Below are 24,032 nucleotides of genomic sequence, written 5' to 3' on the forward strand. Positions count from 1 at the left end.
AAAGTTCTTAACCTGAAGCACTATTTCTGGGTTAGCGGAGTCTGTAACCTGAAGCGTATGTAACCCGAGGTACCACTGTATTGCTTCTCAATATACTCTGGTTGGCCTGTGTTATTTTCTCCTGCCGACAGGGGACTCACTTAAGGACTCTATATGGGCTCTTGGATACCCCATAAGGGAAAAGGGAGCAGTTTTCCCCCCTATAACAATAGGACGTCCCTATTTCCATAGGAGAAATGTTGGAGGGTATGTTAACAGGAAGCAAAGGGTTGGTTTTTTTCTGAGCTAGAACATGTTCATTGTGAAAACTGAGGCACCCGCACACCGGCGGGGCCATTTCCAGGCTTCCTTGGGGGTCCCGTCCGCCGCCTCAGCGCCCCTCCTTCTCTCTCACACAGACCCACTGAGGCGAGCCGCTCTCTCGCCTCTGCGCCGCTTGCAGCCTCCCGGGCGGCTCCTCCCCTCAAACTGGCCCCCGGAACCACACGTGACACGCGAGAAGGGGCCGTGCTAAAGGGATGCTTCCCGGGCAGGAAGAGATGGAGGCGGCGGCGGCGAACAGCATGGCTCTGCCTCAGCCTGCCCCTTGCCCGGCTATCCTAAGCCAAGAAGGGGAGCTGGCGGGCACGGATCAGCGGAACTCCCCGGTGGTGGTGGAGAAACTGAAAACCGTCAGGTGACGCGCGAGGGGTGGGGTGGGTAAGGGGCTTTCTATATGGCGGGTGGGGCGGGCGTGGAGCATTCTGGGTTACCGCCGCCCGCGCGCACGGCGCTCGGTAAGGCGGGAAACGGCGCCCGCGTGCGCGTGGATTCGGGTTGGAACGTTGGGGGGGGGGGGGTCAGGAGCACCCGCGCGCGCACCGTAGCAGGCAGTGTGAATGGCGCGAGTGTGTGTGAGGCTGCACCCAGTTACCTGGAAGTAAACCCGTGTGTGTGTGTGTGTGTGTGAGAGAGAGAGAGAGAGAGAGAGATGCTACACTCAGTTACCTGGAAGTAAACCCGTGTGTGTGTGTAAGAGAGAAGCAGATGCTACACTCAGTTACCTGGAAGTAAACCCGCGTGTGTGAGTGTGTGTGTGAGAGAGAGAGAGAGAGAGAGAGAGAGATGCTACACTCAGTTACCTGGAAGTAAACCCGTGTGTGTGTGTGTGTGTGTGTGTGTGTGTTTAAGTAAGTGAGAAGCAGATGCTACACTTAGTTACCTGGAAGTAAACCCAATGTGCAGTGACACTTAGGATGATTTCCCAGGTTAGAAAGAGGGAATGTATGTATATGTCTTTATTACATGTTGTGCTTTTTGAATGCTACTGGTTTTCTGACCCTGATTCCTTTCTCTTGTTTTTTCCTTGTCCTGCCCCAAATAAAATATTATCTTAAAAAAAAACCCACTCCTCAATCCTAGAGCAGAATCTGCCCGTCATCTGTTAAATTCGTACACATTTTTAAGTTTGCTCTTGCATGTAGGCTACACAGCCCTGCAATATTTATAGGTGACACAGCGCACAGTGGAGAGGAAAGGAGTCGCTCAGAACTGGAGTGGATAAGGCATCGCTGGTCTCCGATCAGATCTCCCATTTCTTTATTTTTATGTGGAAAGCTAAAACAGGAGAGTGGGGAGTGGCATTTAGATTGGGGTCATGTTGTTGGGGGCGGGGGGGCTAACCTGCATTTTATACAAAATGATTGCATAGAGATGGGCGATCTTCTCTCACAAATCTTCAACATTTCAGCACACCAAATTTGAGAGTGAGGAAAATGAAAGTGTAAGTTTTATGTTTCTTTAGATCTGCTAAAGGAAAAGAAACTGAAATTAAGAAAATAGCATTCTCCAAGGCATGTGGAGAGACCAATAATATATTCTGACAACTGGTTCTGTGCATAGCCTTTTGTTTTATGGAAAAAATGCACCGTGGAAGAAGTGCTAGTCGCTTACACTTCCTCTTCTCCCTGCTCTAGTGCAGTATCCAAAGCATGGAGTATCAGATGTCTGGTAACATTTCCTTATAACTGTCCACAGGTTACTCATTATCATGGATACAACACAGAAGCAGGCTTCATTATCTCCAGCTTGTACCTCAGAGTTTCATAAATGAAAGATATAGCATATTTTTGAAAGCAATATTTAACACACTGCATGTGATTTCCTTCTCAAATATTCATAAAATTCTTATTCTACTTTGTAAACAGCTTGGAGGAAATCATTACATCCAAACCGGGGAAAACACCAATTCAGATGTTACATGAATATGGCACAAAGGCTAATCTCAATCCTGTATATGACTTTGAAAAAGCTGAGGGGCAGGTGCATATGCCAATCTTCACCTATAAAGTCACTATGGGTGACATAACTGCAACAGGTTTGTACATTTTGATAGGATTCATGCAGGGCCGGGCCATCCATGAGGCAAGGTGTGGCAACTGCCTCAGGCAGCAGGGACAGCAGATCCTGATGTAGATATTTATTCCCCACTTTGTTCTTGATGTAGATCTTCACTCACCCCTTCTTCCCTTGCAGGTGGTGGGGAGAGGGGGTAGCCAAAAGGTCTTGGGCCAGCTCTTAATTGCATGCAATGTGTGTGTAATGTTTAAAATAAATGTTTCTTCTATTTGTTTTTATACTCCCTCTGTTTCTAAGCTAGTGTGTTGGGTACCAGTATGGGTAAAGGGAGAGCCCAAATGTATTTTCCTTCATCCTTTTGTTCTCCTCCAACCTAGCCCTAGAACCCATCTTTCCTACCTTCATCCTAACTGCTACCGACTCTTGTGTCTCCTCCTTAACCTTAGAAGCCCAATTAATTTACCCCCATTTCTAACCCTAGAACTTACTCTTCCCTCCCCTGCATCTAATTGCACAGTACATTATCCCTTGATCGTATTGTTCGACCCCCATCATGTCCACCCAAACACAGACACCATAACCATTTTGTGCACATCCAATTGACATGTGACCACCAAGAGCGCAGAACAGGGGCAGAGTGGGCTTATGCAAGCGCCGCTGACGCATGTGGGGGCCAGGAATCGAACCCCTGAGCAAAACGGTTGCGGCCTTTTTTAAAGAGTAACTAATTTGATGTAATTTCTCTGATCTTTGGCACTGTTCCTAGCACTGAGGACTTATGCATGACATGCAAACTGATCTTGTGCCACACAAGGAAGTTTGCATTTATTGTGGCCAGTAGAATGAGGATAGTGTTTGGAGTAGGCCCCACAAGCTCACTTAATGAGTGTCCCACCTCACTCTAGCAAGCATGTTTGGGAACCACTGGTCTAAATGCCTTTTCTAGTCATTTGAATGCAATAATTGAGATCTTGGCCACTGGAGCATCAGCATATAAATTTGGCCCATCATTTTGTGACAGCCCTTTGGGATATTTGAATATAGCTATTGTATCGCCTCTTAATCATCTTTTCTCCAAGCCAAACATACCATATTTTCTCTGCCTCTGCGCAGCTTCCATAGTTAGTACAGCAGTTCTGACGGTAGCAATGATAAGTCTCTGCTGCTGGGAGGAAACTGCCTGCTGCAGGCCCTCTGCCTTCTTAAAACTCTGCATCTCCCCTTCAGGTGTGTTTTTTATATATACCCTTGCATTTTGAGAACTTACCAGTACAAGCAGATGAATAGGAATCAGCTGCCCAACCACTATCTTAAAGATGCAATTTTTCAAAAAATGTTCAGCGCTACTTCTGATGTTAGTGATGTCTTTAGAATGGGAGTGGCAAAATATTATATAGGGCCTTCTTGGTAGTGGCACCCACCTTGTAGAATGCCCTCCTATCAAATGTCAAGGAAATAAACAATTATCTGACTTAGAAGACATCTGAAAGCAGCCCTGTTTTGGGAAGTTTTTAATGTTTGATCTTTTATCGTGTTTTTAATATTCTCTTGGGAGCTGCCCAGAGTGGGTGGGGAAATCCAGCCAGATAGGCGGGGTATAAATAATAAATTATCATCATCATTTAGAAACAAGCCACATCTCCCCCCCCCCCCCCAATTGTGCTTGCTTCCACTGGCAAGATACAGTAAAACAGGCCATCTTGCCTTTCTGGAAAAAGTGTCCAAACAGGTCTGTACACTCTTCATGTTATGAAACTGAAAATGGATATTTCAGAACAAAACATTCAGACAGCTAGATTTTCATAGCTTACTGTTCAGAACACTCACATATTTTTGTTTTTATTACTTCAGGAGAGGGTCCGAGCAAGAAAATTGCAAAACACAAAGCTGCAGAAGCTGCCCTGAACATTTTGAAAGGCAATTCAAATATTTGGTGAGTTGGTTTTGATCATTGTGACATAGTATTATTGCCGAATGGGACCTGCTGGAAAATTTTGGAAGAGAGCTTTACAAATATTTTTAAAATTAAGGCTATGATTCTTAACATACTGGAGATAGGTTAATAAAAAAGCTGTGGGAAATGGGGCCAAATTATGTGACCGCATCTAAGATGGATGGTTATTTCACTGCTTAATATCCACATGGTAAAGTAGTATTTTAACAATGCTATTACATTGTTGTTCATTTCTTGAAAACCTCTTTTCTTTTATTTTTGTGGAAGTGATAAAATAGCAGTTTTTCGCATATCATGTCACAATTTCTGTCACCTTTCATGTAACTGTTAGTTATGACTCTGTAAGAGTATGAAAGGTTTCTCTCTTTATTTAACAGGCTGTGGTTTCATAACTCAGACCCGTTTTCAATCTTTGTTAGTCTCACGTGTACAAACTTGTAAATGTTATCAGTACAAAAAGATAGTCAATTGTTGTCCTGAGCTCCTTTGAGAAGAAAGTGGGAGAAAAAGTTAATAAACAAATAGAATAATTTTTTTGCTACTTTTTCATTTGACCTTTCAATCTTACTTTTAAAATTTTCGTTTAATTTATAGCATGTATCATGTTTTTCCTTCCCTAGGGAAGCACCAAGCTGCTAACAGCTTCAAAACATAACATAAGCTATGGGAAAATATAACAAAACGTAGAACAACCTTATCGCCAAAAGACAATCTATGAATATTTTAATAAAAAGGATCAGTACAGTGGACCCTCCGGATACAAATTAAACTTGTTCTGGGGGTCCGCCTGCAACCCAAAAAGTCTGTAGGCAGAGGTGCCAATTCTGCGCACGTGCGTGGTGCGATTGAGCATTTTTGCGCACATGCACAGAGCTCTTATGCGCATGTGTGCGCGGCGAGACCCGAAAGTATATACTTCCGGGCCGCATTCGTAACCCGAAAGTTATGTGTCCAGAGCAGTACGTAACTAGAGGGTCCACCCTAATTATTAATATAAAGATAAGTCAAAGCCTGGGGTGCTCTGGTCCGTGGAGTCCCAAAGAGTTGGACACGACTAAGCAACTAAACAACAGCAAAGTCAAAGCCACATTCAGGTTAGAGCAGTATCAACAATACTGTTAAATCTTTAACAAAGGTCTTCATAGATCATAGAATCATAGAGTTGGAAGGGATCACAATCATCTAGTGATTCTAGTCCAACCCCCTACAATTCAGGAATCTTTTGTGGAATGTGTGGTTCGAACCCACGGCCCTGAGATTTAAGAGTCTTGTGCTCTACCAACTGAGCTATCCCTTCCTTCTGGCCTTATTTATAGAATCATAGTGTTTTCTTGAAGAAGATCGGTTTTGTAGTTTCCTGCCTTATTCCATGACAAATTTTGGCAAAATGACATATTCAGATAACCTGTTACAGCAGATGTCACTCACTTCCATGCTGCTTTTGAAACTGCTAGGCTTGGCTTCAAAGTGCCTTGCATGGGACTTCCGGTCGGCGCCAGCGTTTAATGGCGGTCCTTGCTTCGAGCTCTGAAGCAGGACTGCTCCGTGAGTTCGGGTCTGACCCGCTACGGCGAGCGGGGGACCCCTAAAATCACAGGTGCTGAAGCCTGTGAGCAAGGAGATTCGGTGGGCACCTTTGCGCCCCCCGGTATCGCGAAAGAGCCTTTTTAAAGGCTCCGGAGCGGCATCGGGTGTGAGCGCGGTGCTGAGGATCGCAACCCAGCTTACGGAGCGAAGCCGCGTCGCCATTGACGGAGAGCGCCGATTCCTTCCTGAAACAACCGATTGGCAACAACACCCGTGAGTAAGATCTGCAAATTAAAGTGAACGGGACTTTTAAATTAAATTAAGAAGATTTGGCTGAAAACGGGAGAGGCAGAAATTAAGGAAGTCAGCCCCCCGGAACTGCACGATTGACTGAGCAATGGAAAAAACAAGCTATATTTAAAGGGAACTTATTCTTTCAAAAATTTTATCAGACCTGACATCGGAAGGGGACCTCCCCCCTCCCCATAGGCAGGAGAAGGGGGGAAGAAGATTGAGCTAAATTTAATCTGCCAGAGGAAAAGAGCTTAGAAAGTGAAACTCTCCGCTGCCGAAACCTCTGGTCAGGCTGCCGGAGAGACGAGCGCCTGGAAGTGAGCTGTCAAAAAAGTTTGTGGATACAAAGTACAACTTTATTTGAAACAAAACAACGGGACTTTAGTGGATGGAACTTATAGTATTCTAAACTGTAACAAGTAGGGCTTTTGGCTGGACTTTTGTTTGTGGAACTTCGCACTGGCTAATTGTTTCCCTGTTTCTTTGTTACTATTGTTACCATTGTTTGGATACAACCTCTCCCTCTAGAGGACTAAAAGAGAGACAGTTGCATTGAGACAGAGACAGAGAAGTGGGATTTTCCACTTGTAATTTTCCTGTGTGAACGACCTTGAGTTATGAGCACTCCACTGGATGAAATAACAACAAGAAGTAAAACAAAACAGACTCAAAAGCAGACTCAAAAAAGAGGCTCCATATCAGGAGCAGCAGCTGCACAGGAAAAAGGAACAACAGCATCAATGGATTCTATGACACAGGCACTGCTCAGAATAAATCAATCTTTAGAAGCACTCACCAAGCAATCTACAGAGAATTCTAAGAAACTGACAGAGTTGACAACAAGACTTGACCTGAATACAACGGCAATATCATTTAACACAGACTCTATAAATCGTTTAATTCAGGAAAGTACGGAAACAAGGAAAATAGCTGAGAGCGCTAGGAGCACGGCCGAGGACACTAAGGGAAAATTTGTACCCATTGCGAAGAAAGTTCATGAACATGACGCAGCTTTGGCCCTTATGGAATTAGAGAGGAAAAATAAGAATCTGAAATTGAGATTAGTACCAGAGGAGGAAGAGGGCAACCTGGGAGAATTCCTTACAGACAAGTTCCAAGAATTTTGGACTGATGAGCTAGAAGGGGAAGAGGATGAATTTGTAATAACTACAGCCTTTCGGATTGGTAGAAAACAAGGCAAGAAACCAAGGGACTGTTTAATCACTCTGAGATCTAAGGAAGAAAGAGATAAAACATTGAACCTGCATTTCCAGAAGGCCTTGATTGTTAAGAATTCCCAAATACAGATCTTCAAGGACATTCCTAAACACTTTTTAGAGGTGAGGACCCAATTTAAGACTCTAGTGGATTTGCTGAAACAAAACAACATCCCATTTAGGTGGGAGTTTCCACAAGGGCTGTCCTTCAACTTCAAAGGGAAGAAAATCAAGATTAAAACAATTCAAGATAAAGAACACTTTTTGGAGAGAAACTTTGAGGACTTGGAGAAAGGAACCGTGAGTGGGAGGGAAATACCGGACATAGCAAATCTATCATTTGGATTAGTTTCAGTACCTACTGAGGAGGAACAAGAACTTGGAGCAGTCGGTGGAAAAGCAGCCCAGTAACAAAAATGTCTCTGCAACTTCTGAGTTGGAACTGCAATGGTTTGAACCATCCCCGAAAAAGGGGACAGGTGTTTCACATATTAAAGAAAGAACACTTAGACATAATATGTTTGCAAGAAACCCATATTGCCAGGACAAACAGAAAACTTTTGACAAATAAAAGATTAGGACTGGAATTTATTTCTTCAGACAAAGTTAAGAAAAGAGGGGTTGTGATCTACGTTAAAGAAAAATTGGAACCAAAAGTGATCTTCAAGGATGAACAAGGAAGATTTCTGGCAGTGGAAATCCAAACCCAAGGAGAAAAAATTTTGATTGTAGGAGTTTATGCACCTAATGAGGGGAAGGCTGAGTTCTTTAAGAAGTTGCATGAGACTTTAATGGACTTTATGGACTTTAAAATAATATTGATGGGCGATATGAATGGAGTTGTCTCCACAAACATGGATAAAGCGCAAAGGCAAACAATTTCTAAGGATGGGAGACTGCCAAAGACTTTTTTCGAACTGACTGATACCATGGACTTGATTGATATTTGGAGAACAAGGAACCCTCTGGAAAGAGAGGGGACCTTCTTCTCTGAAGCAAAAATGACATGGACCAGGATTGACCAAATATGGATCTCTAGCAATCTGGCACCAAGGGTTAAAAAAATAGAAATCTGCCCAAAAACCTGCTCCGACCATAACGCAGTAAAGATGGAAATGAAACTGACAACAGCTGGAACCTTCAGATGGAGAATGAATGACACCCTGTTTAAAGATGAAACAATCTATAAAAAAGCCCAAAAGACACTGAAAGACTACTTCGAGATAAATTTAAGATCAGATGTGGAAAGAAGGATAATATGGGACGCAAGCAAGGCCGTGATGCGTGGCTTCCTGATTCAGCAAAATTCTATAAAGAGGAAACAACAGAATGAGAGGAAGGAAAAAATTTGGAAACAAATGAAAGAAGGAGAGAAGAAACTGAGATCTAAACCCAAGTCTCAGGAGATTTTAAGGGAAATAAAGTACTATCAGACCCAATATATGGAACTGATGAACGAGGAGATAGAATGGAAAATAAAACAAATGAGGCAAAAAACTTTTGAATCAGCAGACAAATGTGGGAAACTGCTGTCATGGCAATTGAAAAAGAGACAAAAGTTGAACACTGTGACATCTCTCGAAGTAGATGGTAAATCTATTTATAAACCAAACGAGATCAGTAATTGCTTTCAAAGCTTTTTCAAGAAGTTATATGCTCAAGGGCCAAAGAATGAACAAGAGATAGAAGATTTTATTAAAAAGTATGGATTGTCAAAGATCTCGGAAAAGAACAAGAGGATTTTAAATGAGAAAATTACAGATCAAGAAATAGAGGGTGCCATCCAAAATATGCAAATGGGAAAATCACCAGGACCAGATGGACTGACTGCCAGATATTATAAAGCACTGAAGGAATGGTTAATACAACCATTGAAAGAAGTATGCAACCAAATCTTAGAAGGGAAAAAGGCTCCCGAATCGTGGAAAGAAGCATTCATCTCACTTATACCGAAGACAGAAACTGAGAAACATCAAGTTAAGAACTACCGCCCTATATCACTTTTAAACGTGGATTATAAAATTTTTGCAGAAATTTTAGCAAAAAGATTTAAGAAAGTGTTATCAGAGGAGATTCATAAGGACCAAACAGGCTTTCTCCCAGGGAGATATATGTCAGATAACGTGAGGAACATTATAGATATCTTGGAACTTTTGGAGACTGACATAAATAGAAAAGCAGTTCTGATTTTTGTGGATGCGGAGAAAGCCTTCGATAATATTTGTTGGAGCTTCCTGAAGAGGAATCTCCACGGGATGGGGGTAGGCCAAAACTTTGAAAACGGTATAGGTGCAATATATTCTGAACAAAGAGCTAAATTAATTGTGAACGGTATGGTTATGGATGAGATCCCAATAGAAAAAGGGACACGACAGGGATGCCCAATATCCCCTCTATTGTTTATATCAGTCCTGGAGGTATTGTTGAACATGATTAGAAGGGACCAGCTGGTAGAAGGAATACGACTCGGAGCTAAACATTACAAGTTAAGAGCATTTGCAGATGACTTAGTTTTGACTCTGCAACAACCAGAAGCCAGTACAAAAAGAGCTTTAGAACTTATCGAAATATTTGGTCAAGTGGCAGGTTTTAAATTAAATAAACAAAAGACAAAGGTGCTGGGAAAAAATCTAACGATGGAGGGAAAAGATAGCTTTCAAAGGGAAACTGGTTTGGAAATAACAAAAAAAGTGAAATACCTGGGGGTGAACTTAACATCTAAAAATGTGAATTTATTTAAGGATAATTATGAGAAATGTTGGTTGGAGGTGAAGAAAGATTTTGACATATGGTCTAGGTTGAGACTCTCCTTGTTAGGCCGAATTGCTGCTATTAAAATGAATGTATTGCCGAGACTGTTGTTTTTGTTTCAGACACTGCAAATTTTGGACAAGATGGATTGCTTCAAGAAGTGGCAGAAAGATATATCTAATTTTGTCTGGCAGGGCAAAAAGCCCAGAATAAAATTTAAGATCTTAACTGATGCAAAGGATAGAGGGGTCTTTGCCCTGCCGGACTTAAGACTTTACTATGAAGCAGCAGCTTTTTGCTGGTTGAAACAATGGCTACTTCTTGAGAACACAGACATCTTAGATCTAGAAGGACACGATAACAGTTTCGGCTGGCATGCATATTTATGGTATGACAAGGTAAAGGTGCATAGAGGCTTTAAAAACCACATTGTCAGGAAAGCATTGTTTAACGTATGGAACCGTTATAAAGATTTGTTGGAGAATAAAACCCCCAGGTGGTTGTCACCCCTGGAAGCCAAGGCGGTAAAAAAACTTAATATGGATTCAGATTGGCCAAAATATTGCGAAATTTTAGAACATGATGGTGAAAATCTCAAACTACAGAGCTTGGAGAAACTAAAACCTAAAGTCCGAGATTGGTTACACTACCATCAGATTAACGAGATGTTTAAGCAGGACAGGAAATTAGGATTTCAGAAGGAGAGGTCAAAGTTAGAAACGGAATTATTGGAGCCCAATACTAAAAATTTGTCTAGAATGTATAATTTGCTGCTGAAATGGAACACGCAAGATGAAACAGTAAAATCAGCAATGATTAAATGGGCACAAGATATTGGTCATGATATTATGTTTGCAGACTGGGAATGGTTATGGGCCACAGGCATTAAATTCACGGCATGTAGTGCCTTAAAAGAGAATATAATGAAAATGATATATAGGTGGTACATGACCCCAGTCAAGCTAGCAAAGATATATCATCTGCCCAATAATAATTGTTGGAAATGCAATGAATGTGAAGGAACTTTCTATCACCTTTGGTGGACCTGCCCAAAGATTAAGGCCTACTGGGAAATGATCTATAATGAAATTAAGAAAATCCTTAAGAGGACATTTGCTAAGAAACCGGAGGCTTTTCTCTTGGGCATGGTCGGCCAAATGGTACCAAAGGAAGACAGAACATTCTTCATGTACGCAACCACGGCAGCAAGAATCCTACTAGCAAAGTATTGGAAGACTCAAGAATTACCTACTCTGGAAGAATGGCAGACCAAGGTGACTGAATTTATGGGACTGGCTGAGATGACCGGCAGAATCCGTGACCAGAGGAGAGAGACGGTGGAAGAGGACTGGGGAAAATTTAAAGTATATCTTAAGAACTGTTGCAAAATTTTGGAATGCTAAGATGTCAAGGGGTATGAGATAGAGAACTATAGCCGTTAAAGTTTAAATTAAAAAAATAATAATTTTTTTTAAAAGAAAATTAGCTATGAACTTGAACGAAGGATTGCTAAAAATTGTTGTTTTTAAAATAAGGGTGCAGTGAAGGGGAGGTTTGGGGAAGTCGTGTTATGTGTGTTTGTATGTTTTGTTATTTTTGTTTTTTATGTTATCTTTTATGTTTGTGAAAATCAATAAAAAATTAAAAAAAAAATCAAAGTGCCTTGCATGAGTACAAAGGCACTTTGATTGCATGAGGTATCCCTGCCAAATTCTTCTGATTTCCCCACCCCACAGTAGGGCCCCTCCGTGCACTGTCCCATGCTGTTCTGGAGGGTCCCTCATCCCTCAAGGGCAATTTTTGAGAGTACATGAGACTTATGTCTGGGGAGGAGCCATGAAAAGCTCCTTCTTGCCAGTAGAATTCTGCCTGCTTTTTCCTGGATCCAGACCCTTGAACTTAAAAAGCAGCCTGGGAGGAAGCACAGGAAACTGCCTGTGGGGAACAGAATCCTCCACATGTGCAAACATAGACACAACTCAGACATAGAAAAGCACGTCAGCTTTCTTTACTTTAAACATCTTGTAGAGGTAGTCTTAATGAGGCAGTCTCATATTAAAATGTAGAATGTGCTTAGGACTGATTCCTGATTTGTTAGCAAAATGATGCCTGAAACTGCCAGTTTTCAAGTTAACTATGTTTCTTTTAGCATTTCTGTGCCAGACCACTTAATCCCCGAACGTCTCGATCAAGCACCAAATCAGTCCAATCCTATTGGATCATTGCAGGTGAGTTGCAACGACATTTAAAATGTACCATATTCAGAAGTTCTTTGTCTTTATTTTTTAAATTACATTATTGTTGTTGTTGTTGTTAATTCAGCTTATATACCACCCTATACCTGGAGGTCTCGGCAGTTCACAACAAGACCACAGTATATAAAATCAAACCAAAAGCAGTAACCCAATACCCCCCCCCCCCAAAAAAAGCCACATTCTAAAAGGGTGTTGGATGTCCATAAGATCAACCAAAGGCCTGGTTAAAAAGGAATGTTTTTGCCTGGCGCCTAAAGATGTATAATGAAGGCACCAGGTGAACATCCCTGGGGAGAGCATTCCACAGATAGGGAGCCACTGCAGAAAAGGCCCCGTTCTCATGTTGCCATCCTCCACACCTCTCATGGAGGAAGCACACGAAGAAGGGCCTCAGAAGATGATCTTGGGGTCCGGGTAGGTTCATATGGAAAGAGGCGGTCCTTTATATACCTTTTGGTTTTTTATAAGTCAAAGTCGTTCTACACCAGGGATGTCAAACTCAAATTCATTGGGGGCCGCATCAGCAGTTTCGTCACCCTCCAAAGGCCGGTTGTATCTGTAGGACTATATCTGTATCCTGAATGCATGTAAAGTGGAGGTTTCCTGTGTAGAACGGCCGGCGCCACTAGAGGGCAGACGTTCTCTGGTTTGTAGGCTGCCGCGCATGCGCTGAAGAGGCGGCTTTCTTGTGTAAAAAAAAAAAAGCAAGAATAAAAGGTGAAGGCTGGCGGCCGGCGGCGGCTACACGGGCCACATGACGAGGTCTGGCGGGCCAGATTCGGCCCGCGGGCCTTGTGTTTGACACCCGTGTTCTACACTAAGTTACAAATTATCTTTAGATCCTTATGTATGTAACATCATCTTTGTTTCCTTCTTATTTTCTGATGACAGAAAGCAACACAGACAGTCAGGAGCAGGTAGCTGAGCCAAGGAAGGAGAAGACAGTTCCTATACCCTCAGAAAAGAATGTAGAGTAAGCAACGAAAAGCAAAGCATAGTGATTACAGAATGGGTGGTGAAGAGAAAAGGAAGGATGGGTTGGTCTGTCAGGTTTTCTCATCCACACTGTGTGCAAAGCTCACAGCTCATCACTGTGATGATATATATAAGATGGAAAGCTTTTCTTTGGGCAGAGTGGTGACTAGTGAAAGCAAGACTTACTCTCACATCACTGAAATATAATGCTTTCATTGAGCTGCTACTCTGGCTGATCTTGGAAGTCCTCTCAGCTCTGTCCTGGATTGAGATGTAGAAGGATACATGCAGCATAAAGCAAAATACATCAGAATTTTGCTTTCCAAGTTAATACTGAAGTAATCATGATAAATAAACCTGTTCTAAATAGACACGTGGCTGTTTTAAGGGTAGATTAAAAAAAATATTGTCTTGTTACCTGTTGTTTCCCTTCTTCTCTAGGAGCTAGCTATTCAGAAGGGCTGGAGACTTCCTGAGTACTCACTGGCACAGGAGACAGGGCCGCTCCATAAGAGAGAGTTTACAATGACTTGCAGAATAGAAACATTTGTAGAAACAGGTACGTGCTTATTTTTTTCTCCTCAGCACAAAATGTAGCAAAACCTGAATTTAAACACAGGATTCATTATCCAAAGAAATCCCACTAATGTTTCCATTTTTGATCATTTTAAACAATTGTATCTTATATAATTCCCTCTTGCAAGCTGCCTTGAGGATTTTATAACTTGAAAGTCAAAATAAGTGCCTTAGCAGAGCATTCCTACTTGTGGGGGTGTCTAAGGTGGCGGGGCCACCAAATCCAAAGTGTCCTGGCAGGGTGGATGGAGGGGGTGCTTTTTTTCTTTCTGCCACTCTGCTCCCCCCCCCCCCAAATAAACATCAGTTCACCTGCTCCCAATGTGCCCTGTTTTTGGATTCCTACTGGAGCACCAACAGCCTAATGATAGAAATCCCCATAGGGCTAAACAAGTTATTGTTTCTCACCTACCCCAATACATGTACCTGTAATGGCACAGGTAGCAGAAGACTCTGCATGCCTTCTGTATTCTCCATTCTGCCCTCTGTTAGTCAGGCTAAACGAGGTCTGGAAGGGGGAAGGAACCGCCTGTGGGCATCTGCACCCATTTGGGGAAGATTTTTAATTAATAGAAGCCACTTGGGGCAAAAAAAATCCTCTTTCTGTCCCTCCTCCATCAAAACATTTTGTGGGCAAACGAGCGCTAGTAAGCCTGGCTCAAATTTGACCCTGCAGTCAGTTTCGCTTTCAGTATCCCCTTCTCTTTCTACCCTCTCATCTCTGTGCCCTCTCAGGGTTCTTGAAATATACTCGGAGTCAAGAGTGGATTTTATGCCCTTTATTCAGCTCATAGTGGTGAGGAGGAATGGAAGTTCCCCTAGAATGTCTGCTTTATAATACATTATTTACACAATGGGCCCAACGTGATTGGCTAATTCTGGGATTCTCCTGTAGGCCAATCAGGTTGCGGATTCACTTCCACCTAGAACTGGATTGGGTGGGTCCTGTGGACCAATCAGACTGCTGCATTCTGAATCCTATTGCTCTAGGACCAATCAGACTGCTGCATTTTGGATCCTATTCAACTCAGTACATAACAGTTCTTCTGTTGTGATGCAGAAACTCACACCTGGCCATGGCTGGAGGGGAGATCCCAAGTTAATAATTAACAGATGTAAACTTAACAGATGGAACTATCAGAACAAAACATACAGGGGAGTTTCAAAAGCATGGCTGAGTTGATGGATGTGTAGTCTGTGACTCGCAGTCTAGTTTTGGTTTTCTACCATGAATGTCTCTTAATCTGGGTTTCTCTGCTTATTTTAATCCTTCTTGCTTTTGTTTTCTTACAAAGGGATTGGGACTTCTAAAAAATTAGCAAAGCGAAACGCCGCCGAGAAACTACTCGATAAATTCCGTAATTTTTCTGGAGACAATATCCCTATTTCTTTAGTAAGTAATTCATTTACGTTTATAGCAACTGCTTAGCTATTCAAACCTAACAATGCAATCATTTGTTTTCATTAATTGTCCAGCTCATACTAAGGCACTATAGTTAAATATACACAGACAAGCTAGAGTCCACACACCCCTGCCCTGTTATCTTCAACGTTCTTCAGCTAGGCTACAACTTCTCAGTCTTCTCTCCCACTGTCTCTCTGTCTGTGTCTGGTTTGTCTTAACAGCCTAAGGATGCAGCTTAGGAAGTGAGTTCAGTTGAACTGCGTGGAACCTTGTTCAGAGCAAACAGGCGTTCACTGAGCTACATAGCTGTTTCTAAAATCTAATATATTTTCAAATGCACAAACAATGTGCATCTTCCATTGCCTCTCTCTCCTCCAGAAGCTGGAAGAATACCAATTTCTATATCATTTAACTCTTGGGAGTTAAGCTTATATATAAGTCTTCTAATAAATCCCCAGCTATCACAGCTCACTATCAGATGCAGCAATCTGCTTCACAGTGATGGATGTGCCTTCCTTCAGGCAGCTTGTATTTAACAGGGAGTTTATACAGTAATAGGGACGCAGGTGGCGCTTTATAGTGGGAAGGTAAACGGCGTTTCCGTGTGCTGCACTGGTGCTGGCTCGCCAGCTACAGCTTCATCACGCTGGCCACGTGACCCGGAAGTGTCTTTGGATAGCGCTGGCTCCCGGCCTCTTAAGCGAGATGAGCGCGCAACCCTAGAGTCGGACACGACTGGCCCGTACGGGCAGGGGTACCTTTATACAGTAATGGAAACAGCCTCACCTGCTTCATTTCTGCTCTTTAGGCTTTTGTTAATGCCGCAGTAGAACAAGCAGTAAAATGTAGCCCCTGTAGGTGAAATTGTTGACATTTACAGTTCAGAGTTGTGTTAAGAGTAAGAATGCTTATGGAAAACATAGGCCACTGTAGTACAGACCAAGGGAATCTTGGAGAAGCCATATTAAAAGCCAAGTTTTTAACAAGTGTGGAAATACTTGGGTAGAACATAGTGTGATATGAGAGCTTGGTATTTGTTTAATACATATACGAGGGGAGTGGAATGACTGCATTTAAAGGTGTTGGATGGTGGTTTTAAAACACAGCAAAGTCTAAATGCCCTTAATTTGTTCCAGGGAAACGAACAAAGTGTTAATTTGGGATGTACATGGAGCACCTTAAGGAACTCTTCTGGAGAAAAAATTACTTTGCTGAAAATAAGTCCGCTCAGTATTCCTAATACAGATTATGTTCATCTTCTTGGAGAACTTGCAGAAGAGCAAGGTTTTAATACAAAATACTTGAATATAGGTAAGAACCATGTGGGTGACTATGGGCGAGATGCATCCTCTTTTCTTGGTATCATTTTCCCAACACAGGCCAGGCAGAAGCAAGTTTCCAATGAAGTGTGTACCAAAAAGGGGTGGGAATATGAAATGTCCATTTTCTTCCAGCATTAACATGAACACAATTATCTGCAGAACATTAGCACTAACCACAGCCAGAGAACACACTTTCATCACATTTTGTCTAATAATTAAAAGATGCACACAGTCTTACCACTAACATTTGGAACATTTAATTTGCTCAAAGGGTGCAGTATGTAAATGGCGGTGCTGTTTTCAGGGATATGTGTGCTAAACTTGCTGTTTATTGTTAGTGCTTTGACAAAATAATTCGCACGGGTCACAATCGAAGAACCTGAACAAGCATTTAGGGCTGTCAAGTGATGGAACTGTTTCTAGAAATAAATTCTGCATCAAAGTGTAGTTCATAAATCCAGCCGTGCTTTTGTTTCCGAATGTTTTAGAAGTCGAATGGACTTCCGGAACAAATTCTGTTCGGCTTCCAAGGTATGACTGTATAGGTAATAGAGTATTTGTGTTGTGCCAAAGCAGGTTGGGAGAGATGGTTTCCTACATATAATAATAATAATAATAATAATAATAATAATAATAATAATAATAATAATAAATTTTATTTATATCCCGCCCTCCCCAGCCGAAGCCGGGCTCAGGGCGGCTAACAACACTAAAACAGTACAACATTATAAAACATTATAAAAATGAATTAAAATCAAAATTAATGGCAACCATAAACTAAAGTCTTGTAAAGATTGCCAAAGGAGGGAGTCAGGCTGCGCCCTGACCAAAGGCCAGGTGGAACAGCTCTGTCTTGCAGGCCCTGCGGAAAGATGTCAAGTCCTGCAGGGCCCTTGTCTCTTGTGACAGAGCGTTCCACCAGGTTGGAGCCGCAGCCGAAAAAGCCCTGGCTCTAGTTGAGGCCAGCCTAACCTCTCTGTGGCTTGGGACCTTCAAGGTGTTTTTATTTGAAGACCGTAAGTTCCTCTGTGGGGCATACCAGGAGAGGCGGTCCCGTAGATACGAGGGCCCTAGGCCGTATAGGGCTTTGAAGGTTATATCCTTTTATGTGACACCATCCTGATTACCGTACTTTTCGGTGTATAAGACTAGGTTTGTTTACTCAAAAATAGGTTTGAAAAGTGGGGGCATCTTATACACGGGTAGTGGGTATGTGTGACAGATGATTGGTTGCAGCCGCGAGCTGCAGATAGTCATTGGCGATTTGTAGTGTGATTGGTGGCTGTGGCAAGGGGTTTTTTTTTGTATTGGCTATTGGAAATGGGTGTTTGATTGGTTGCTGCATCTAGGGCTGCGGAGGATTGGCTGCCACTGTGGCAATTGTTATTGCTATTTACTTTTGCTGTTGGTGATCGGTCAGAGGTTTGTAGCAGAAACGAGCGATTGCTAGCAAGCGGTGTGAGCGATTGCAACCGCTGGGTTAGTGATTTACTGCATTCCCCCTCAAAAAACGCTCAACGACTCCAGTCCTCCCCCCAAAAGCTCAACAACTTTGGGCCATTTTCTGAAGTTGGAGTCCCCCAAAATAGGGGTCGAGCTATACACGGAAAAGTACGGTACTTTCATTCACAATGTTGGGGAAAGAGAATTAGTGTAGTTGGTGTTTTCAAAAATTAGCGGCGTGATATTCCACTAACCAGCACCTGTGTTTGTACTTTCAGAGGAGCTGAGTGTGAATGGACAATACCAGTGTCTTGCAGAACTTTCAACTAATCCAATCATAGTTTGTCACGGGACTGGAATCTCCTGGGGCAATGCCCACAATGATGCCGCTCACAATGCACTACAATATTTAAAGATCATGGCTGGACAGAAATAAGATTCAAGCAAAAGGGAAATATTTAAGGACGTATCCATCGAAGCCGAACAGTTTCCAGATCAGCGGAGCTGTGGTTTTTTTTAAAGTCACATCACAAAATCCACGCACGCGTATACAATTATGCATTATAATGAAACAATCAATCACCGCAAGTACGTTATTTATCTGGAAGTCCAGATATCACCACAGCCACAGGCATGGAATGAGATACAGAATTCACCTTTCCAGAATCTGATGAATGAGAATCCTTGGAGCCAAAGCCCAAAGCAAACGTTGCTCTAAATGAGCAGCTGCCCCTCAAATTGCAGCCACATGTCCAATTCCTCCCATTTGCTCCATATTCTAGTTCAGAAAAACTTATGACATGACATTGCAGTGAGAAAAGAGGAATCTATGATGTCATGACATGAGGTAAGTTCCAGTGGGTGTAACAGGGAGGGGGGAGGAACTAGAGGCGTGGCCACCATTTTTTGTTGGCAATCATGTTTAGAATGAGGTCTACCTTGATTGTTGGAAAATGGCTTTCTGTGGTCAGAAACAGGGCTTGCAATCTCAACATGCTCTTTTCCCTCCAAACCTATAACCTATATATTGATTTTTGTTTAACACTGCATGACTCATTTATACTTCATTTCATGACACAATATCCAACCGGGGGGGGGGGGGGAGAGAGAAAGTTTTAGAATGCCAGGTGTGCTCTGGTCCATGGGGTCACAAAGAGTTGGACATGACTAAACAACAACAATGAAGTATGTGTGACAGAAACTGTTCATCTTCACGATTTGTTCTGAATACAATAACTTCCATTTTTTTTTCCTGGTTGTCGAATTAGGGGTGGAGTTTGGCACAGAATTGTAGAACTGTTGTCTTTACTGTACTAAGTTTTAGTATCACAAAGTAGCTTTGAGCCTGCACTACATATATACTGAAGCTTACAGGCTCCTTTGTGAATACCTGTGTATATGGGATCTTAAAACCAAAGTATCTGAAATGTTCCAGTGCTTTGAAAAGCTTTATGTTATGGTCATGGGATATTATCCATTTTCTTGTGTGTGGATTTTTCTCTCATTGTGTGAACTGTGGCCTTTTTAAACCTATGGTTTGAAGATTGAATTTTTACAGAAGTAATGACTCTATTAACATCACTGCCCTTTTTCGTAAGGTAACTATAAGAATCGGTCATTCTTTAATAAATTCTTTTAAAGAATAATTCAAGTAATAAGTTTTTATGTTAATCTCAAGGCATGTATTCTGTATATTTAGAGGAAAGGCAGAGGCAGAGGCTCGCTATGTAAATTGGTCATAGCAAATTAAGACAGAGCATCTTTTCTAGAGGTGATCACAGTGGCCTGCTAACAGTTAATACACATTTTGCACATAAAGTTAACCATGCACTAGTAGATTTGAATACAAAAGCCGATATGCACGTTGTTCTCGTGGGAAAGACAGTGTAATTGTGATGGTCACGTTCAGCCTGCTCTACTAGACAGTTTGCAATTTTCCTAAGGTTGGTTCTGGAGTGGAGGTGTCTCACTGAGCTGAAGCTGCTATTCAATTCAAGGTGACCTGCTTGATTCAAGTGGAACAGTTCCTTCCCTCTGAAGGCTGATTGCGCCTCCCAAGAGGCCTTCAGACCTCATTGAAACAACTGGAGAAAAGGAGGCCCTGGGTGTTTTATAGGGACTGTAACAGCTGTGCAGTCTCTGAATCTTCCTGCTAAGAATAGTTCCCATGGTGATGCGAATGCATGTGCAGGAACACCCAAGGCCTCTAAGCCAGGTCCAGCACATGAGATCTTTGCTCTCAAAAGGAAGAGCTGGTACAGCTGTTGCCCAAGACATGGCAATTGAAAGATTGCATTGACTATTATTATAAACAGAAAATGAGTTCTGCTCACGCAAGCAGTCACTATTGTCTTCCAAGAGTTCCTGTGTCCCACATTACATTGGCTATTCATGTTGATCATTGTGAGTGCAGTTACATGTCAATAATGCTAGCTGCCACATGCCTGCACTAGCTCTTTTTGAGAGGGAAGAATTGCATTATTGGATATTAGCACAGAGTGCCCAGCTCTGACGTGACATAATCTGTATTCAGCACATCATTATTTGTGTTAGAGCCTGCACTGCTCTGCTAGGAAAAAGCCAGCGTTGGCTCAGTTACTAGGGGTGCCATACATCTGGGAATTAGACAGGAAAATGGCACCTTGGTGGATTTTTGGCAAATGGGTAAAATGTCCAGAAAACGCAGACATATGGCAAGGGAAGTTAAAAGCTTAGATTTTGGGGGAAGATGTTCACAAAAAGCTCAACAACTTTGAGAGGGAGACAAAACTTGTCTGGATTTTCACTTTGGGGAATTTGGCAACCCTGTCAGTTATCTATGTGAACCAGTGTTCATTCAATATGCAATAAGGTGCTGTGGGATTAAAGTAGCACGGATTTGAAAAAGGCTAGACTTTTGATAAATTTCCTATACTTACAGAATTACAGTATATTTCTGTGTATAAGATGCCCACTATTTTGGGGAACTCCAAATTAAGAAAACACCCCTCAGCGCTACCCATGTATAAGATGAGCTGCTTGCGGAGAGTTGTCTGCATGCTGAAGCCTGCGCATGCTAAGCTCAGCGCGTCCAGGCTTCGCGGACCCCTCTCGTTCTCCAGGCTTCAGCGAAAGCCTGCATTCGCCCCATAGCACGCACACACATTTCCCCTTCATTTTTGGAGGGGGAAAAGTGCGTCCTATAGGGCGAAAAATACGGTACTTCTTTGTAAGGAATAGCACACATACCTTTCTGACAGACAACATAATCTCATTTTTGGCTATTTCTGCTCAAATATTGCCTCAAGGTATTAAGTGCATAGTACAGTGGTACCTCTAATTACAAACTTAATTCATTCCGAGGTCCGTTCTTAACCTGAAACTGTTCTTAACTAGTTGCGTGCTTTCGCTAACGGGGCCTCTTGCTGCCGCTGCACCGCCGGCACACGATTTCCGTTCTCATCCTGGGGCAAAGTTCTCAACTCGAGGTAACCCTTCCAGGTTAGTGGAGTTTGTAACCTGAGGTGTTTGTAATTTGAAGTACCACTGTAGTTCACTTTCATGCTCCTGGGCACTTTTCCTGGCATCATTTAGCTGGTGGAAATCAACAAGATAAAACTTGAGTCACATATATGCATTTTAATACTTACCCATACATGTATACTGGTAAATTGAATATCTGGCCTTAGTTGAGACAAGAAACACTCATTCAAAGTTTCTTGCCATTCTTCAGCCTTGCAGAGACAACTAAGATAATGCCTAAATTGAAATGTGTAATAGTAGCTCTATAAAATAATAAATTTTCACCTCTAGGCCTAGGGGTGAAAGAGGGATTACAGATCACAGATCATCCGGGGGGTGTGGGGGGAGGTCCATGAGAGAAAATGCCATCACAATTTTTGCCAAGATTAGTTTCATCTGCTTTTGAAAATATTTCCCCCCCTCAATTTAAAAAACACACCACAAGTCAGATATATCACATCCCAAAGAAATCCTATTGATTTAATAAACTGCAGTGCAAAAGCTTTGTTGAGTTGCAGACAGCTAATTTCTGCCAAGAGTATTTAGATACCTGCTGTATAAACAGTAAACAAAAATGTGCTGAAAGTTACAAAACCATTCCCATTTAAATATTAAGAACAACAACCCTATGTATGTGCAAATCGGACACATGTCTCAACAGCTATAATGGGCCTTGCAAGGGGAGTGTATAGAACTGCAATTTAAACTGTCCTATCAAAAGTTGTGGAACAAATTAAAGCCTATCATGTGATTCTGCTAACTTCTGCTATTCAGTTTGGAAAGTTGTTTGCTATGCATTTGGACACGTCTTACCATTGTAACCAAATTTTTTAACCATTGGGGGTTTTTTGGTTTTCTTCTTAGAAATCCTGAGCAATACGGGATACAAAGCGGCTAGTTATACTCTAATGCTTATTATATATAATGACTGTAGCAACATTAAATATGCAGGCAGTTCTCTTCACATCCAAGGACCTGACAACCACTTTTACCTCATGTTTTTAAGGTATTGGTATCAAAAATTGTCACATACACAGCATATACATTTGTTTTTCCACTGCTTGTATGTAACATGGGTAAATGTACCAGGGAAGCATGACCTGCTGTGCTCCCTGCTGTTTGTATATAAAATGGTGAGTGTGAATAAAAAATGTGTGATTTAACTTAAGCTTTTCAGTATTCATAGCCCAGTTATTAAGCAACTACGTTTTATTATTTTGTAGTGATATGGAGCTTTCTGTAGAAAAACCAAAAGCAAAAGTAGGCGTGTGCCCCTCCCCACCCCCCACATCAAAAGCCTAGCTCTAGTGAGTGGCACACAAAATTTCCCTCTTTTAAGTGGTAGTTACTAAGCCATACCGTTACATTCTTTGCTGTGTGTTGATAATCTCATGAATGCAATACTCCAAATCATGGCCAGCTAGCAATCTTCTCCCACACAATTCAGTATGAGCACCACTTGAGGAAGTTGTAGATTTTTCTTTTCTTTTTTCACATAAGAACCAAGGGACTGTTAATTCCTCCAACCGTGACAGAGGACATCATGACTGGGACTTCTGTGTAGCTAAAGCTGTGAGAACTATATACACCCCTGTGAAGCCAACCCTGAAGTTGTGTCATGTTGCCCACTATGTGGTATGTTTGAAAGGTCTGGCTTTTTTTCTGGATATGTTCGCTATACCAGATGCACCAAACACAGCAGCTGTGTGTGTGTGTGTGTGTGTGTGTGTATGTATCTATCATCTATCTATATATGACAGACTGCATATCAATACTAAGCAACTTGGCACCAGATGCAGGACCGCATGTTTATTTTCATTTGAAAACTTTCCTCCAGCTTCCAAGGCACTGACTTTTTGTTGACATGAGCACCATCACCTTGCATATAGACATCATTTTCTGTACTGGAGTATAATGCTGACTGCTGGCCACAGCAGTAAGAACCAAGGCGGCAGCTTTTGATGTTTGCTATCTGCGATGTTTGAGTAACGACAAAACACAAAATGCTCTTCTCTTGACTTCCACTCTGATACACCTTTTAATTTGGTTCCAAGAAAGCACAATTCTTCACTAGTGTACGAGGCCATAGAAAATGTTCTTTACCTGTCATGTATAGTTGCATTTCATAGGCCAATGAAGAAGCAATGGTATCTCCTTTTGTTCAAAATGGATTTGATGGCACTATGAGACGAAGTTTGGTATTACAAAATGGCGTGATCTTCCATCGGTGACAGCCTACTTGAAATGCTCAGTTGGAACTTGGGGGAAGTCAGTTAAAAGCTGATAAAGAGGAACCATTCTTAGGTTCTTAAAGAGATGGCAGACATGCAAAATATACAGAATCGGCAAATAAACCGTTATCTCTGTTGAAACCCGTATTCATAGTCGGATTTCTGTATGAACCTAGTCGGATATTCTGTATGAATATTTGAACAAATATTTCATATGCCTACACAATTTGGCTTTCCCAAGCAT

General features: G+C 42.0%; 1 protein-coding gene across 1 annotated transcript; it reads left to right on the top strand.

Moving 5' to 3' along the window:
• Nucleotides 1–518: 518 nt before the first annotated feature.
• Nucleotides 519–22,725, top strand: PRKRA (protein activator of interferon induced protein kinase EIF2AK2; the record flags this gene model as incomplete). Its single annotated transcript, XM_083713684.1, has 9 exons — nt 519–676; nt 2,187–2,356; nt 4,189–4,270; nt 12,230–12,308; nt 13,752–13,869; nt 15,182–15,279; nt 16,428–16,602; nt 18,335–21,069; nt 21,189–22,725. 8 exons carry the CDS (start codon nt 519–521, stop codon nt 18,490–18,492), a joined length of 1,038 nt encoding a protein of 345 aa, XP_083569810.1. The 3' UTR covers nt 18,493–21,069; nt 21,189–22,725.
• Between the last annotated feature and the right edge of the window lie 1,307 nt (nt 22,726–24,032).

The sequence above is a fragment of the Podarcis gaigeae genome, assembly GCF_964106915.1.
Source record: "Podarcis gaigeae genome assembly, chromosome: 1".
Classification (NCBI taxonomy): Eukaryota; Metazoa; Chordata; class Lepidosauria; order Squamata; family Lacertidae; genus Podarcis; species Podarcis gaigeae.